At 40.3% G+C, this 19418-nt stretch overlaps 1 protein-coding gene across 1 annotated transcript; it reads right to left on the reverse strand.

Annotated features, from left to right (window-relative positions):
- Nucleotides 1–245: 245 nt before the first annotated feature.
- On the reverse strand, nt 246–12176 carry SERPINB13 (serpin family B member 13). Its single transcript, XM_008704924.2, has 7 exons — nt 9319–12176; nt 8762–8818; nt 5525–5653; nt 5017–5134; nt 2955–3097; nt 2590–2745; nt 246–987 (listed from the first exon to the last, which is right to left on the reverse strand). Exons 1-7 carry the CDS (start codon nt 9538–9540, stop codon nt 583–585), a joined length of 1230 nt encoding a protein of 409 aa, XP_008703146.1. The 5' UTR covers nt 9541–12176; the 3' UTR covers nt 246–582.
- Nucleotides 12177–19418: the final 7242 nt, after the last annotated feature.

Genomic DNA, 19418 nt, shown 5'->3' on the forward strand with positions numbered 1-19418 from the left:
CAACTGACAACAGATAAGATACTCCATTAGAAGAGAGGGTGAAAATATGGGAATCCTCTCTGTCTGATACACTGTTTTATTTTGTTCTGGCTTTAAGCTTTAATTTTTGTTCTGCTGATATGCTTCTAAATTCTGTGCAGTTGGCCACACTATCTGCTGAGAAAGAAAAAAGTAACACGTGTATTGAATAAATTATTGTTTTATTTTATTTGTGTATTATGTCACACTATTAGAACTAGAGGGACTGCCAGAAACACTAGTCCATATCCTTTACTGAAGAGTCTGTTTCTTGCCATTAATGCACAAAACTACAAGAGGTTGACTTACTTTCAGAAGAAATCAACAGGAGATTACTAATGAGCCTTGATTTAACTCACTTCATACATGGCACAAACAAAAGGACATTTCACTTTCAAGGAGAATTATAAACACAACACAGCCTATTACAGTCATTAAATCATTGATTTTGATGGTAAGATTGGAATGCAAGCAAGTAAAACAATTTTTTTTTTTTAAGACTGGACTATTTCCGTAGTCTTAATAATACTCCAATGCTGGTTTTCTGCCAAAGCAATGACTATCCTAAGGAGAAGAAAGTCTACCAAAGAAGAGGATGCTGTTGGACTCCTGGTGCTTGATGAAGAACAGGAAAGGGTGATTGCAATGAAAATGTTCACAACCCAGCGCTGAGGTGAGGGCAAAGCCCACACTGGTGGCCGCTGAAGACTCGGTGCCTTCCTCGGTTACCACCACAAAGGACCTGTGCAGGAACTTCTGTGCCTGCAGCCTGGAGTGTGAGGACATCCCAGGATAGTCAGCTCTGCACACGCTGAAGGCTTCCCCCATCCTCATGGCTGCCAAGACAGCCTCCAGATCATAACCGTCTTCCACTTCAAACCGGGGCAAGTGCAAGGTCACGTTCCTTTCTTCCATATGCCCTGGGTTCGTCCACTCTATTAATTTTTCTGGAGTTATTTGATCTATAATCTATTAAGAAAAATAGGAGGGGAAGGGGGTATGATTATCAATACAAAGTTGAAACACTGTAACACTGATTTGTATCAGAAATTACTAATTTTGATAATGAATAAAAGTAGAAATTTCATTTCACTAGACTCTTGCCTTTATATAGCAGGCACTTGTCTTATACTTCTTTATTTAAATTATCTGTGTATATGTGAAAACTCAATAGTATTAAATGAATTTTTAAAGATGAGAAATAAGTTATTCTATCAATCTAATACATATCATTTCATTTTTTACTATTCCCCTGTAGTCTTTTATGAATATATGATATGCAATTTACATATACTAAGTTGTATATTTATATGAATTATATATAATTAAAATGTTATAATTGATATAATTTATATTATATATCTATATTTACATAGTTGCAATCACATTGAATGTATGTTACTTGTTTTGATGTAAACTTATTCACAAGTCTGTATCTCTCCTGGATATCTTCAAACTGATAAAATTAATAAGTCCATCGAGATGATAGATTTTGCCAAATATTCATCCATTCATTTTACAGTCATCTAGTATGTATCCATCATGATAGATGCTGATAGATACTGTGGATCTCAAAATAACAATGATGATGATGATGATGGTGATGAATTTCAAACTAGGTATCCTAGTGTATTTAATGCAGAAATTACTGATTTCACTCAGAAAGGCAATTTTTTTTCTTTTGAATTATTTCCCTAAGGCAATCCCCACAACTGGGATTTTGGGGTCAGAGTATGAACACTCTTAAAGCTTTCATACATATTGCCATTTTGCTGTCCCAAGTTTTTCCAATGTATAATGCTACTAGAGATATTTCACACCAGCAGAACGGCATCTAGTATTATAATATAGTACCTATCACTTATTGAGTGCTTCCATGTACTGGACCCATTCTAGAAGATATCTTAGTCTGGGTTTAAATGAAAGGGACTAAATCAAGGCGTTCAAGATTAAAGGTCTTATGGATTTGGGATGATTATTATGTGTCAATATAGGTTCATCCTTGGTTAAAAAAAAATTACCATTCTGGTAAATGATATTGATTATGAGGGAAGCTATGTATGTGTAGGGCCAGGGGATACATGGGAAATCTCCGTACTTTTCTCTCGATTTTGCTGTAAACCTAAAACTGCTCCCAAAAAAATAAAATCTTTAAAAAGAAATTAAAGGCCCAAGAAAGAAAATCAGGAGGTCTAATCGCCTGCTGAACAGGGATGCAAATTTTGCTGTATGTGCAAATGCAGATTTCTGGGGAAAAGGTGCATAGAGATGGACCATTTCTCAGAATGGTGGCTGATCTTTAGAACTCCCGTATGACCTTAAATGCTCATTTTAGTTCATCCCCAAATATTCTAGTATTGCTTGTTTTCAATAAACCTGATACCATCCATCTAATGCTCTTCCGTAGACATCCATCTATCGCTGCTGCACAGAATGAGAAATATTTTCGCTCGGCACTATCAGACACCGGCTCCCTATCAGAAGCCCTGTTTCCAGGCTTACCCAGAAACAACCAATGGGACGCAAAGTCTCAGGAAATGAAAGTAAGATTGGGGAGACGCAGGGTTTTACCTTCTCCAGACCATCTATGTCATTGGGCAGCAACACAAACATGCTTAGGTCACTGTTTTTATATGGAATCCGCAGGATTTGGGCTTGCAAGTCCTCCAGGAAAGTGAAGCTAAAGGAATGGTGCTGTGTCATCATTGGCACAGATTTGCTTGTACTCTGCAACAAAGTAACAGAGCGTGCCGTGTCAAAAGACGCATAAGACAACTAAGTTAGCTCACCAAAATAATTAGCTCAACACAAAATGATGGTAAAAATCAGAGCCTCAGAGCCACCTTTGCTATCCACCATGTACGTTTGCTCAAATATGACTCTAGATTTTATATTCCATGGATAAACACATCACGTAAATAAATTAAGGGTCATACCTTATTCAGCCAAAATTCCTCCTCCTTGGTATTTTCTTTCTTAAACTCCTTGTCCCATTGCCCTTTAAAATAAACTATGTTCACCAGCACCAGCTTGGTGAAGCTGTTTAGAGAACCATCTGGAAACAGGTCCTTGATTTTTTCTGCAAACGAACAACAACAACAAAATTGGCCCATCTTCAAGATCACAAGTGCTATGCATGGCAGATAGATGCAGATGGACTTGACTCATCATTAAAACCTCAGCCAGGTCAGCACCTGAAGGCCTTGCCGACAAAAGGTTTGCTGGCAGAATCGTAGGGAGGTTCTCACTTTGCCCATTGCCTATTTATCCCATTGGATAAATTGAGGTGTGATGGTTAAGAGTTCAAGCTCTGAGATCAGATTGCCTCTGTGAGCATCCAGTTTTGTCTCTTATGGGTTGAGGAATTTCGGGCAAGTTATTTAAGCTCGCTGTGCCTCAGTTTCCAAATCTGTAAAACAGGAATAAAACCTGCCTCATAGAGTTATTGCAATATTATTGTGTAATATTATGTGTAAAATATGTGTAATATTACACATATTTACAATATGTGTAAAGCACTTACACATTATCTGGCTTATAAGAAGCATTCAGTAAGTGTTAGCTGTTATTATTTTTACCCATTTGATGTGGTTGCCACCTAAAACTTAGAAATTTCTTATATTATTGGAAAAGGGGCTAATGTTTTTGTCTCTGGGTTTAGCCCAGCCCACACTGAATACTGCCTTCAGTCAACCCTTTGATAGGCCCTCTTTTTTCCTGCTCTTTCAAATTCTATTTCATTTTTTAGACTAAGTATGAAGACCAAAAAACGCATTGTGAAATAATAATGTCTTCCTGATAACTGAAGTTTAAAAAAAAAATGTATTCTGAAACTCTAACACTAAAGTATCAGCTATTGCTCCCCAACGTGTAGTTCCTTTTTTTTTTTAAGATTTTATTTATTTATTTGACAGAGAGAGATACAGCCAGTGAGAGAGGGAACACAAGCAGGGGGAGCAGGAGAGGAAGGCTCCTAGCGGAGGAGCCTGATGTGGGGCTCAATCCCAGAGCACTGGGATCATGCCCTGAGCTGAAGGCAGACACTTAATGACTGTGCCACCCAGGCGCCCCCCAACATGTATTTCCATATTAGTAGTCCTGTCTGGTATCTCTTGTGCATTTGCCTCAATACTAGGGGATAAGGAGGGAGGCTGAAGGGAGGGCTCTGTCAAGTTCTCTGCTGTGGATGGGGCTGAAAGTTGTTATAACACCTGCGTGACGCTCAAGTGGAGATGAAGCCCAGGCAGCCCCCGCTGTAGGTAGTAAAGGGGGGTAATCAGAAGGGGGAATAAAGCATGAGAGACTATGGACTCTGAGAAACAAACTGAGGGCTTCAGAGGGGAGAGGGGGTGGGGGAATGGGATAGACCGGTGATGGGTAGTAAGGAGGGCACGTATTGCATGGTGCACTGGGTGTTATACGCAACTAATGAATCATCAAACTTTACATCAGAAACCAGGGATGTACTGTATGGTGACTAACAAAATATAATTAAAAAAAACATTAAAATTAAAAAAGAAAAAGGTGGGTCTTGATGGGGGGAGACTGAATGTTTCTCACTTGACAAAGAGAAAGGAACCACTCTGTGACATTTCCACTTATGGACCCAGACTCAGAAAGGAAGGATCTGATATAGAGGAAAAGATATGAACCCAACACAGACGTGTGTCCAGTTTCAGGAGCCCCAAAGATATCGTGATCTACAGCCACGTGCAAATCATTCTCCACTATGTGTTTCCATGAGGTTGGCTTTCTATGGTCCCTCTCTGGTGCACCCTTGACTCTCTCCCATTTGCTGAGACCATTCCACCATCTGTAGTGTCTTTTCCCACTCCTCATGCCCAGTGCTGCCCTTCTAACCCTGAAAAATTTATCTCAAGTCTGCCCCCCACCAAAAGCTTATGCACCCTGGCCCCACATGCAGTGTCAAGCTCAGGTCTTCTCTCAGAGCAGGTACTCAAGGAGTGTTTTATGTTCAATGACTGATCCATACTCTACCGTTTGTTTGGCTTTCAACCCAGGAATTAATCTTCTTTCGACTTTCATCTGTTGCATTTACAAAATCAACAGGTTCCAGAGAAGCATGGTAATATTTTTCCACATAATCTAAGTATTTCTTTAAGAGGAACAGAGAAGGAATAGAAAGAGGTTGAAAATTCAATCTATCCATTTCATACATCTCTAAATAAATGTGTCTCTACATTAAGATGACTAGCATTGTTAGCAGGGAATTTTAGGACCTGGGCAAATCACTTTGAGTACTTCCATATACATTTTTTGCAGATGCGATAGGTTTAAGGCAAAACTCAGAATTAGACTGCCAGAATTAAAAAGAAGCTCCCAGAGGGTCTGGGTGTCTGGAGAAGAGGCAGGGGAACACACCCTGTGATGTGGGCTGAGCCAGGGAGTTAGCTTAGCAGCATGCCTCCAGGACCCACAGTCCTAAAAGGGCCACTGGCCATTCATGAATACCACTCATACATGTGGTGGACACAGCAAAACTTACTTGAAGGAAGAGGTACGTCTTTTCTCCAAATAGCCTGTTGGCTATTTTGAGTTCATAATCATTAGTGGGTTTGCCTATCTCATCCAAAAACTCTTGGAATTGGTGATGTATCTCTTCGGTCTTGTCGGTCTTCAAAATCAAAAAAAGATATATGTTATATATATCATGTGCTGTATTCTCACAATAAATTTAGCTTAAGAAAAGAAAATGTTAAGAAAATTGTAAGGAAGAGAAAACACATTTACAATACAGTGTTACATTTATCCAAAAAAATCCTCATCCAAGTGGACCTGTGCCATTCAACCCCATGTTATTCAGGGTCAACTGTGAATGAATATCAATAACTAGGGATTTCAAGGCCAGTGGGGTCAGGTTCCACTCTCTCTACATAATTCTATGAAATGGGCCAATGTACACTGCTAAGTGGAACAGATATTGGTATAATCCCTTTGGCAAACAATTTGTTAATATTTAGTGAAGTCAAACATACATAAACCCTACCTCCCGGATATATACTATAGACCAGTACTGTTCCATAGAAATATAATGCATGTGAACTACATATATAATCTTAAATTTTCTAGTAACTACATTCTTAGAAGTAAAAAGAAACAGATGAAATCAAATTTAATATTATATTTTACCAAAGCAAATCTATCTAAAACATCATTTCAATCTAAATATTAATAATGTATTATTTCAACAAAAATAATATATAAAAATTAACAAGATATTTTACATCTGTGACATTAAAAAAATGTATATTTGTCTCTTTCTCCAATTCCTAAATTAAACCTTGTAATTTCCTGAAGGATAGAGGTACCAGGAGCATCTTTTGTTTTAATATCTGCTCTTTGATCCCAGTTCCTGACACAGAACTCCTAAATCCCTTGGAATTTCCTGGTATAGGAGCATCTTTTGTTCTAATGAAACAACTCTTGGTGGGATCCTGAACAGCTTCAACAGCTTTAAGGTGGGGGCTGGTCACCGGAAAAGACCAAACCATAATTAGAAGCTTAGAATTTTCAGCCCCATCTCCCATGCTCCAGGGAAAGGAGAGGGGCTGGAGATAGAGCTAATAGTTGACATGCCTATATGATAAAGCTTTCATAAAAATCCCTGAACTACAGTGTTTAATGAGCTTCAGGGTTTGTGAACACATCCCTGTGCTAGGGGGGTGGTGAACTCCAAAGTCCACAGGGACAGAAGCTCTTGCTCTTGGGACAATTTGAGGCCTCACCCTATATACCTCGTCATCTGGCTGTTCATTTGTATCCTTTACAGTAGACTAGACTAGTGTTTCCCTGAGTTTCGTGGGCCATTATAGCAAATTATCAAACCTAAGTAAGGAGTAATGGGATCCTCTGATTTGTAGCCAAGTTGGACAGAAGTGTGGGTAATCTGGGAACTCACTACCTTGCAATTGGCATCTGAAGTAGGGCAAGTCTCGTGGAATGGAGCCCTTAATGTGTGGGGTCTGCTCTGACTCCAGGCAGTTAATGTCACAAATGTTTAATGTGAGTAAAAAAAACCCCACATTTGGTGTCGGAAGGTTTGTGAGTAGTAAAGCAGTTTTCCTTCAACAAATCTTGAAATTGTCAAGATCTCATACTAAGATCTTGAAATTCAATTTTTAAAAGCAAGGTTCAGAATACTCTGAATTCATGTGCTAATCAAATATACATCTGGCATGTCCTTGGGCAGCTCATTCTACTCATCTGTTTTCTCATCTATTAAGAAAGGAGATCAGAGTAGATGACGTCCAAGACAGGCCCCTGTCCTAACATCCTTTCGGTCAGTAACTCTGTTCCTCTTCGTACTCTGTGGCTCACAGCAAAGTCCTGAGGAATGGACAGAGTTGCTATGCAGAGCCGTACAGGTTGCGCCCTGCACAAAGCTGAAAGCCAACCCTAATCCCCATCACCAAGCCAGGGTGGGCACCTGTCCAAGGGGGTGTTCTTTTTTCTAATTCCCACAAAGATTCTGTACAGGCTACTATGCTTGGGAGGGACAAGGCTCTGAAAACAACTGTGCTCCTTGACTGAGTGGACAGTGCAGCAGCTGTCTGACCCAATTCTGTTGCACAAACTTTGTAAGGAAGCCTGACTCTCCACATACGCCCCTCAGCCAACCAGATGACCTGGCCACGTGGGATTGTGAAATGAACAGCTCATATTGCTGGGCGATTGGAGCCATGATTTTATGAGCGTCTGGGACTGAGTGATGACTACTGTTGGGCAGAGGTGCCCCTCCTGAGAGCTCCAACCGTCTCCAGATGCCAGCCCTGACCTATGAACTTCCCCGCATTTGAGCAGATCATCCTTTAGGTAAGGAATACTACTATAACCCTAGAGCTCTAAGAGACCCTAAGAAGTCAGTAATCCTGTGCTAATATATATTTTTTTAAGATTTTATTTATTTATTCGACAGAGATAGAGACAGCCAGTGAGAGAGGGAACACAAGCAGGGGGAGTGGGAGAGGAAGAAGCAGGCTCATAGCAGAAGAGCCTGATGTGGGGCTTGATCCCAGATCGCCGGGATCACGCCCTGAGCCGAAGGCAGACGCTTAACCGCTATGCCACCCAGGCGCCCCTGTGCTAATATATTTTTTAAATAAAACATCACCAAGGGGGCTTAAAATAAGAATGGAATGTAGTAATAGTATTGCCTACTACCACCGCCAGTATTATTGGGTGAGTCACCAGTGTGTTCCAGACACTCCACTGGACACTTCATGGAGGCTCAAAGAAAATAGCTTGCCCAAGTAGTTAAGTGACTGGGACAGGATTTGAACACAAATCTGTTTAACTCCTAAACCCATTCATTCTGCCACAGGAAATTTTCAGTCTATGGGCACTTACATCAGAGTGGTCAATGCCCTTAAAATTAAAGTCTCCTCAGGGCGCTTGGGTGGCTCAGTCGGTTGAGCGCCTGACCCTTGGTTTCAGCCCAGGTCATGATCTCAGAATCCTGAGATCACGCCCCACGTCAGGGGCTCTTTCTCTTCCTCTCCCCTGGCTCGTGCTCTCTCTCTCCCCCTCTCTAAAGTAAATAAATAAATCTTTTTTGAAAAGTCTCATCTTAATATTAAGGGCTTATTACAAGCAACCCTACTTGGCTGGAGTGATTGTAATTGCTTAAAAATAAGTATGAACTATTAGCTCTCCTACACATTTTCCCAGAGAGCCCACATCAACAAAGCAGCCATCCTGAAGGATACAACACCTGTCTCCTCACCATTTTTTCTTCCATTTTGACTTTTGAGCTCTCTGTATCTTTTTCAGAGAAAAGCATCTGGAAAGGACAGAAAATAGTGTGGTTATGGTCAGAATAGAGAAACTCCTCACACAGAATCAGTAACATGTTTGTTAAAGAAACCTCAGTGGAAAACAGATAACATTTCTCTCCCTGTGAAATCACCCAAAGGTCTCGACTGCCCATTAATCTCACCTACAGCGGTTTAGCCATTCATGTACTGATCTTTGATGTGTCATTTATAGCCTAGTGGGGATTATGCAAGTTCTTCCAGTAGGTTCTGTTCTTCACGCTCAATCTTTAATTATGAGGTTAATGACTTTGGACAAGGCCACTCACAAAACCCCCCGCTCAAAGGAATTTCAAGCACCAGAGAGCAGATGGCATGGCGATATTTGGAGGAGGAGGACTTCCCTGATAGATTTGAAATTGCTCTGTGTCTTCATATTCATTCTCTGTTTCCAAGCCGCATTTCAAGGTCATGCTGGAGGGCTGCCCCAGAGACGAGCCCGTGCTAGACAGCAAGGGAGCCTCCTTACCTTCTGTAACTGGACTGCGGCGGCTCCTTGGGCCTCCAGGACAAGCATGCCGATGGCAGCTGCAATGCCCACAGGGGAAAAGAAGATGTTGCCGTCATGTACTTTATTCAGCTTTTGGAAGAGATTAAACCCAAACCGAGTGTATGCTGCACCAGGCGAATCCATGAATATTCCAGCAAGATCTAGAACAACAACAATCAAAACCAAACGAGAACATTCCATTCATTTGAATTGCTTTGTGTCACAGGAACCCTTCCTGCTTCTCTTCCTCTCCCTGCACTGATTCAGAAAATAGAGGTTTTCACCCTCCCAGGGAAAACTCACTGCAGTCTGCTTCTCCCCCTTTTCTCGGCCTTCTCTGGACAGGAGATGTGAATCAATCTGGCAGCATCCGGTATTCCTGTTCTCATTTCCACAGGCAGCAGGATTAACGCCTCTCCTGTTCTCTGCCAGAGCCTGCCTGTATCTGCCTGCCCGCTGCCTCCTCCTGTGCTCATCTTCCCCAAGCAGGCCCAGCCCTTGCCTGTTCCTGTCCAGCTGTCCAGCTGCTGGCCCATGACCAGGCCAAGGGAAGGCCGAGGAATCCCTGCTGACCTCAGGTGCAAGCTGTGTTCTCCAATCCAGCCTTAAAATAATAAAGCTAACAGCGGCTCCTTCTCTGATACTTTCCATTTCTCAACTGATTCAAGATCTAGTCCGGAGAGTGGCAGGACACATTAATTCTCCTAAACCCCAATCCCTAACTGTGTGAAAACTTGACTCTGGACTGAATTTTCCCTGAAGGGCAAAGATATATCACTTTGCCATGGACTATTAAGTAGGGGCAATAGTATTTTCTTTTCTATACTTTTCTATCTTGTTTCAGGTTGTACCATGAGTTCGTATTACTTTTGTTATCTCACACAAAAAGAAGTAGTTTTAAAGAGCAATTAATATTTACCAAAATAAATAAAACACATTTTATATTTTCTTCCCCACCAACTATGTTATAACTAGTTTATAAAGGCTTTCAAAAAAAAAAAAAAACCTAAAACAAGAATGAGATTAAGGCAGAATAAAATTTTTTGAAAGCCTAAATACTTTGAAGAGGTTTGGCCATCAAGGGCCCATCCCTGCTAAGTCATTCTATATCTGCTGTTAAAACTCCTGTTTCAACCCCGCATTGCCTCACAGGGATTCCTTGCAAGTTAACTGAGAAATAAAATGAATTAACTTACTGTCAACCAAGATGATGATACGTTGTCATGGCTGTGTAGGCTCTGTACTAAACAAACCCAGCCCAAGGAAAACTACACACAACAGAAGTCCGTCCTTCAAATCAACAAACATCAACGTGTTTTTAAAACACAGAAGTCTTAAGTGGAAGCCAAAGAAAGAACTTACCTGATTTTTGGAGAGACAGAGGTGGCTGAGTGAGGAACCAGGAAGCATGTGTAACATGAGTTGTTGAGATCTTTAATTTGTAGCGCTCTCTGCCTCTCCCTAGTCATTAGCGTTGCATTTCCAGTGAAACAACCTTTGGTTTCTCAATGACAATTTCCCTCGTAAAAAGTAGCATGTAAGGTTTTTAACAAAACTGAGGATTGGATTTCCTGTTTCTTCCACTCGTGGCCATGAAGTTATGCACTTGTTGTTCTGTGAACTCAAAAAGGGTGCACCTTACAACATAGAGGGATAGAGTTTAAATTCTTAAGTTCCCCCACAGAGGATTTGGGAGGTCCAAGCATAAAGATATAAAAATCAACCAGACAGCAGGGGGCGCCTGGGTGGCACAGCGGTTAAGCGTCTGCCTTCAGCTCAGGGCGGCCTTGGCTCAGGCTTAGGGCGTGGTCCCGATGTTATGGGATCGAGCCCCACAACAGGCTCCTCCGCTAGGAGACTGCTTCTTCCTCTCCCACTCCCCCTCTTGTGTTCCCTCTCTTGCTGGCTGTCTCTATCTCTGTCAAATAAATAATAAAAAAATAAAATCTTTAAAAAAAAAAATCAACCAGACAGCAAAATAAGACTAAAAGCAGGAGCTCAACCCAGGACCAAAATGGCCAAGTCAAATGAATTTTGACCCAGGTGGAGAGACCATGAAAGGGCCTTCATCCCCAGTGACCTTGGGAATCCCCTGGAAAGAATTGTTCAGAGCACTGGTTCTCCATCTTAGATACACACTAAAATCTCCTGGGAAACAAACAAACAAAAATGATGCCCAGACAACTTAAGTGAGCATTTTCTAGAGTGAGAATCAGACATCAGAATTTTTATCACCCCAGGTGATTGTGATGTGCAGCCAAGGTTGGAAACCGCTGGTTTATAGCCTGACGAAGATCTGATTTAATGCATACTTTACTCACCGTGGATGTACAAGGCTGTGTCCTGACAAGCCTGGTCTCTGCAATAAAGGTAACTTAGCAGTTGCATTATTTTGAGATATCAAATGCAAAGAAGAAAATGAAAGAAAACTATCTTGCTAGAAAAGAACCAGAAAGAGCAGTGAGAAAAGTTTGGGTAGGCAGTAACCACACACACACACACACACACACACACACACACACACGTTCTCTTGTTCTCAAGCATTCTTTCCATGAATTATGAAATCCCTCATTTTAGTTGACTCAGCAAACATTTGTTGAGAGTCTACTATGTACCAAACACTGGGTTAAGGACCAATAATTCATAAACATCCAACAAGCTCACAGATTTCAGGAAAACAAAACTATTAAAAAAAAACTCAATAAAAAATTACATCTCCAAATTCCAGTTTTTCCTGCTAATCCTGAGGCATCCCTATTGTCTCTACTAGTCCATTAAAGAAACAGTGCTTGCTACTAGGTATTTATCCAAAGGATACAAACATAGTGATTGGAAGGGGCACAAGCAAGCCAATGTTTATAGCAACAATGTCCACAATTGCCAAGATATGGAAAGAGCCCAGATGTCCATCTACAGATGAATGGATAAAGAAGAGGTGATGTGTGTGTGTGTGTGTGTGTGTGTGTGTGTGTTTATTACTTGGCCATCAAAAAGAAAGAAATCTTGCCATTCAGAGAATGACAAATACCATATGATTTCACTCATATGTAGAAGAATTTAAGAAACAAAACAGATAAACACAGGGGAAGGGAAGGAAAAACAAAACAAGAGGAAAACAGAGAAGGAGGCAAACCATACAGGCTCTTAACTATAGAGAACAAACTGAGGGTTCCTGGCAGGAAGGTTGGTGGGGAGATGGGATATCTGGGTGATGGGCATTAAGGAGGGCACCTGATGTAACAAGCACTGGGCGTTATATGCAACTGATGAGTCACTGAATTCTACCTCTTAAACTAATAATACACTGTATGTTAATTAAATTGAATTGAAATTTTAAAAAAAATTTTTAAATTAACAGTGCTTGGATTATTCTCAGCTTTAGTCTTGGGTAAAGGGTGTGCAGATTTGTCATCGTTGCTAAGAAACAAATCTTAGAAGGACATCTTAGCTCTTCCCTCTCGCCTACAAGTCTGCCAAAGGAGGTAGCTCAGTGATATACCTTCTAAGGGCACGGGTAATGTATGTGCCAATCTCAACACTCACAATTTGCCTTCTGTTTTTTTAATATTCTGATTACAACTCTTTCAACAAACTCAAAACAGTACTTAATTGACTTAACTTTCTCATTGTCACTGAGAGATACACCAATTGAGTAAGATTTGGAAAGAATCAGCATTTGGTTATGGAGTTAACCCTGGATGCCATTGAAATGAAGATGCTGGTTTTTTTTAAAAATGAAATGAAATCTTTGAGTTGGCAATAATGCTTTATGTTTGAACATCTGTATCAGTATATGTCTTCTAATTCCTTTCTCTGTGACCCTAGACCCCCTGTTGTATGGGCCAGCTACCTCCACAAGCCCTCTGCCTTTTCCTAATGCATTTCCTCTGCCAGGCACATTCACAGGGAGGCCTGGCTTTCCGCTGAGGACCACACATCCCACAGTCTTCCCTGGGACCACCACTCATGTCTTAGGATTAGGAAGCAAGGTCCCCATGCCTGGTGTCCTGCTCTTGCTCCTTCTGAAGACTTTCTTCCTTCCGTCACCTTCAGTGTTCCCTTTAGAGACTTCCCCCTTCTTTCCCCAAACCGTATCTCTCGCCACCTACCACTCTGCACATGCAAGTTCTTCCTGTCTGTTCTAACCCCACCACCCCTCTGTATATCTTCACAGTCCATGCTGGGGGCATCTCGCACTTTCCTGACCCTCCCCTTCCCTCTCTTCTGTGATCCACATACATGGTCACACTCTGGGTGTCATGGCCACCAGGAACTGCTCCTACTGGAAATTACTGGACCCCGAAATTCCCCCTTCTGGTTACAATTCTCATCCTTGTTCTTCATAAACCTAACCTTCAATGTCATCACAGCCTCCTATCATTGGACCCTTCCCAAACCTTCTATCTCATTAGCCCCTTCATCCCAATATCAAAACTATCCCAAAGGTAGAAAATACATTGACAATTAGAAACCATAAAAGTGGTTCCAATGTTTCTGAGTGAGGACATGAAAATAATTAAGCCCTGAACCAGAGTACTTGGGGGTTCTCCACCCATCCCAAGTTTTGGCACAACCTCTGCACATCTGTGACTGATACTGGCATGTGACACTTTTCTTCTCCAAGCCTATAATGTATTGGTTGGTGCTGGGTCCCAACCAGATTCCCTTTGCCAGCCAGTGCTCCTGTCACCCGGTCGCTGTTTTGGCTGATGATTCAAATGGGAGTCATGCAGCATGCCACCCCCAGCCAGGGCACACCTCAGCTGTGACTCACTGGCATAAGGATATAAAAGGACAGGACAGCCCCCTTGCATCAAAACAGGACTCAATTTGGAATGTAATTTGTCCTCCAGAGCTTCAGCCATAGGATCAGAGTGAATCCAATCTCTAGCTGAGACCACATGATTGATGAACAGGTTTCCCTTCCCTGTCCTTCTTCTCTCAAGAAAACCCTCTCCTCTCCTCCTCACCCAGAAAATTCCCTGAACAAGAGCCCCTGTCTGCAGCATTGCTTCTCCAGGAGCTGACTAAGACCATTTGTCTGCATATCTAGCCCAAGCTCTCTCATTGTTTCTGCTTCCTAAACATTCCTTGGCAATTCTTGCACATACTCTCCTTTAGATGAGTTTTTCCACCAGTTTACCAAGGCCTATGGAAATTCCCCTGGGAATTTAGATTGGAACCTTCATGTGGGAGAAATTGTCATCCTCACCTACTGAGCCAAGAATACGCTCATCTTACATGTCCCTCAGTAGAGCTTATAGGCAGAAAGGAATGGAGGAAAAAAAGATGGAAAACCATTTTTGTCTTCGCAAGCAAAAATGAAACAAATATGCCCACTATTGCTGCTCCCATTCAAAATTGAACCAGGTCTAAAGAGAAAGAATAGAAAAAAAAAAAAAAAGGAAAGCTCAGCAAATGTGATAAGGTGACTGAATAATTAATTAATTAAGTTTCAAGACCCAAAACAAAATAAAATTATCATTCACGGAATAATCGACACATACATCATAAGAATTTAAAAGTGAGTTTAGCAAAATTGTTAACAGAAATGTGCATTCATGGGCACCAAGAGATACATATGATGGTAGAACATAGACATAAATTACGTTGCATTCACACAATAAAATACTACACAGCCCTGACAAGGAATGAACTAAAGCTATAGACAACAAAATGAATGAGCATCGAAAACAATACTGATGAAACCAAATGCAAAAGAATATAGACCGTATGATTCTATTTATATGAAGTTCAAAAGCGGGCAAAACTAACTATAGTGAGCGCGCCATCATACTGGTCCTACTTCGAAGATGAAGAAAGTAAAAATTGGAAGATGATGCAGGGAGCAGACTTGGGCTAATGATAATGTTATATTGTTTTCATCTGGACAGTGGTTGCATGGACGTTCACTGTTTGACAAATCATTGAACTCTGCGTTTATATTTTTAATAGTTCTGTATTTGTGTAATTCATCAGACAGAAACACGTCTTTTTAGACTTATTCATAAATATTTTATAGTTTTGATATTCTTGGGAATAGGGTCTGTGGTTTTTCCATTCATTCATTTATTCAACAAGTATTATTATTTGAGCATTTTCTCTGTGTCAGATACTGGTTTAAGTACTGAGAAACAGCAAGGAAAAAGATGTAAAAGATCCCTTCTCTCATCAGACTGACATTCTGCCAGGGAGATGCATACTATAAATAACTATGTATAAACTATAAATAACTAAATAAAAGAATGACAAGAAAATCTCAAATAGAATTAAATGCGATGAATTAACTGAAATGTTGAACTAGCAAATAGCTATTACTGGTGTATAAGAAGGCTTTCTTTTTTTTTTTATTTTGGGTAACTAACTAACCATCTTGAAGAACTTCCTTATTTGGTAAACTGTCAGCTAACTCATTTGGATTTTTTAGAAAGACGATCATAAAATCTCGGCATAATGAGTTAGTCCCTCTTTACCAATATTTATTCTTCCGGTGGAACTGTTCCACCAGTTTAATGGAGGCCACCTCATTTCAAATATCTGTGCACGCAATTCAGATCAACAAGCATAGCAAGAAGGCACCATTTGTTTTATAAGCTGCACTTTACTATGCCAACAGAAGAGGGTACTCTTGAACCAAGAAACATTGCCTTCCTAAAGGAATGTCATTTTTAGCCCCCAAATTCTACACATTTCATTGTGAACAGAAAAAGTTGCCCAACAAACATGCAAAACTACTATAAGAAGAAAATAGTGAAAATCAAAACTTTTCAGTTAATAAAAATGCTCCCCAAGAAATCAACCATGAGTGAAAAAAAATTGCTGCGGCATTTTACCTTAATGAGTTAAATACCACTTAAAAAGCACTTGTGGGGGTCACCTGCGTGGCTCAGGCCCTTAAGCATCTGCTCGTGATTTCAGCTCAGGTCATGATCTCAGGGTCGTGAGATCTAGCCCCTCTGTGCTCACCACGGAGTCTCTTTGTCCCTCTTGCATTCTCTCTCTCTCTCAAATAAATAAAATCTTTTTTAAAAATTGTGAACACAAAGAATGCTTCAAATCATAATTGCAGAAAATCAGAATGTAAATGAAAAACAAAAAGAAATATGTGTCATGATTATCTTTGTTCCTTACCATTTTGTTAAGATCAATATGAATGCTTATTTTTTAATAATTCATTCTAATTTAGGTTTAAATCACATTTTACTCTTTTTTTTCTTTTTTGGCATCACAGCTATTCATGGCTCACATTTTCTTCTCCAATTCATCTTTTAAGGGTTTTTTTGCAGTAGAGCTTGTTTCAGGGTAAAGTTTACAGATAGTCAGCTAAGAGCCCTTGCTCACGCATTTGCTGTCACCCACGACTAACACTTTCTATAGGGTCACACTTGAGTTGCATTTCCTTTCTCTCGGAATTCCAAAATATTGCCCTGTATCTTCTTGCAGGGCCAAAGAGAAACATAAACTCAATCTGATTCTCATTCCATTTTATGAATTCTACTTCTTTTGCTCACAAGACTTTTAGAATACTCCCCTCTTTCCCTGATCTTCAATAATTTGGCCGCAGTGTGGAAGTGTGGGCTCTCGACGGGCCCTTTGAATCGGCATGAATTTCTTTCAACTCTATACATTTTTCTTTTCTTATATCTTTGCGTACTTCCTCTCCTCAGCTCTCTGTGTTCCTGAAATGCTCTCTGATGAATGTTGGAGCTTTTTTAACTACTGGCATGGCTCTTGACATTGTTAAGTACTTTCTATCTCTTTACCTGTCTCTTCTACGTTTTGTAGAATTTCGAGGTTCAGTCTTCCAGCTGACTCTTTGGCTGTGTTCATTCTGCTATTCAGTCAACTTACTGACCTTTTCTAATAATTAAGCTTATTTCCAGGAGCCCTAAATGAATATCTTAACTTCCTATTCTTATTTTATGTGTCTTAATGTATTTTATTTAATCTGTTAACTCTGTCGAGGTTGATTTCTTTTTTTCGTGTGGTTATTTCCTTCAGACATTTGGTAATCAATGTCATACATTTATCTCTGTCTTTGAGATTACCCATTAGACTGTCTATGAATGCTGTTTTGCAGTTGCCCCTGCCCGCTTTAACAATTTAGGAGTGGAAAGCTCTGTATGTGCTTCCTGGCAAGGATGTTAGCAGCTTATACCCATTGAGTGGGAATTTGTCCTCCTCTGTGACAGTAGCAGTCACCTGGGAGTATGGCTATGCCTCTGTAACTCAAGTGGACCCACTTACAGCCAGGGGGCAAAGACCTCTGTCACTCACTGCCTGGCACAGGGCCAGGGCAGGAAGATACACACCTTGGGGGCGGCTCCCACTGAAGAACTTGAAGCTGCCACCATGATGATTGCCTACCCCATATTCCTTCTGCCCCCTGAATTCTCCACCTCGAAGCTCAAAGCACATTGGGACCCAAAACTTTATCTCGAGTGAGTCCTTGGCCCTCAAAGGTCATCCTTGCAAAATAAAGAAATGGAAATAGATGGCCTCTTATGTTCTCATTTCTACTTGGAAGGATATATAGGGTAGTGGTTAGAGATCCACTGTATAATATCCAGCCATACCGCCGGGTTCAGACTCCTAGTTCAATCAACTGCGACCTGAGTGACTTTGTGCCTCAGTTTCTTCATCTGTTAACTATGGGTCCTAATAATAACCTACCTCTGAGGAAGACTGAGAGGATTAAATAGGCGAGCACATATAAAGGTCTGTGATCAATACTAGTAAATGTAAGTACTCAACAAATATCGAGAACTATTACTGTTCCAATTCAGAGATTTCATGACTCTAGTCTTATTCTGGATATTGAAACTCACCCCATGCCTGGACCCAATATTAAAAAAAAAAAAAAGTGCCAAAGGAAAGAGTCACAGCTGCCAACAATTTGGGGACATAATTAGAATTTAAAATTAAGAATTTCTCTTCTTCCTTTGGTTGTCTGTTGAAACCCTATTTTTACTGGATGTATTTCTTTACTTTTGGAGCTTTCAACTGCATTGGAATCTACTCAAAGCAACATGAATTTAGTTTCAATTCCTATGATGGTTATAGCATGGTGCCAGGTGCTGGGGATTAAACACTCCATGCTCACCTGTGCAGAAATACAGCTAGGAAGGATTTTCTGCCGCATTTACAACTTGACTGGTCAGGAAATTCTTTAATCATACATTTTCCCTTCAGACCTGTAGATTAGGTTTCCCTGTCTTCAGAAATTTAACAGAACATGAATGTCTGAGGAGTCTCTGATTATTTATCCTTTATAAGTGAACTATGTTCTTTTTTGCCCAAATGTTAACAGAATTATTTTCTCAACCTTTTATTTTTACAGTTTTTTAGCAAGTCTATGTTTGCTTACTTTTCTTGGAAATCAATCCACTTAATCAGGTGACTATCCAAGTTAAGAAAGTTTTTGTCTTGATTATTAATTTCATGCCAATTAATATGCTTGCTTGCTCAGAAATACCATAATTCTTGGGTTTATTTTCTGTTCTCTATAGCTATGAATTTCCCTTTTATCATTTCCTATATATTCTAAGACAAACACTGAAATACACCCTATTCATCCCTAATTAAATTTTCCAGTGCATCAGTTTTGCTTCTTTAATGCCTCTAACATCTACTTAAATTCTGATACTGTATTTTTAGGTCCCTGGCAGTCTTTTTATATTTCATCCAATTTTTTCACACCTTGTTACAATTTATCTACAGTTTATCTTCATAGATTTCTGCTCCAATTCCACAGATGCCCTGCCTTCTTCAAACCTATCAATCATACTAAAAAGTTCTCTAAAGTTCTCATCTGGTTCTTGCCACAAATCATTTTCTGAAGCCTCATTTTTTGGTCTATAGTGTGATGTATTCATTCCTTACTGGGCACTAATTTTTTTAAAGCTCTATATTTTTTTCCCCATTTACTTAACCTTGGACCTGGGATGATCTATTCAGAACCTATACATGTCAACAAAAGGTGTGTGGGTTTCCACCAGCTCCACTCTTGTGCACTGGATTGCTTCTCAAATCCTTTCACCCATCTGTAGCTGAAACATTGTTTGATGCACATGATGGAT

The sequence above is a fragment of the Ursus maritimus genome, unplaced genomic scaffold, assembly GCF_017311325.1.
Source record: "Ursus maritimus isolate PB19 unplaced genomic scaffold, ASM1731132v1 scaffold_18, whole genome shotgun sequence".
NCBI classification, from domain to species: Eukaryota; Metazoa; Chordata; class Mammalia; order Carnivora; family Ursidae; genus Ursus; species Ursus maritimus.

Excerpts from the sequence above, each read along its gene's own strand:
- SERPINB13 (XM_008704924.2), bottom strand. The coding sequence starts at position 9,540 with ATGGAATGTTCTCGTTTGGTTTTGATTGTTGTTGTTCTAGATCTTGCT. Across the intron at positions 8,819-9,318 it reads CCGCAGTCCAGTTACAGAAG|ATGCTTTTCTCTGAAAAAGA; the intron begins GTAAGGAGGCTC and ends TGTCCTTTCCAG. Across the intron at positions 988-2,589 it reads ACATAGATGGTCTGGAGAAG|ATTATAGATCAAATAACTCC; the intron begins GTAAAACCCTGC and ends TTTTCTTAATAG.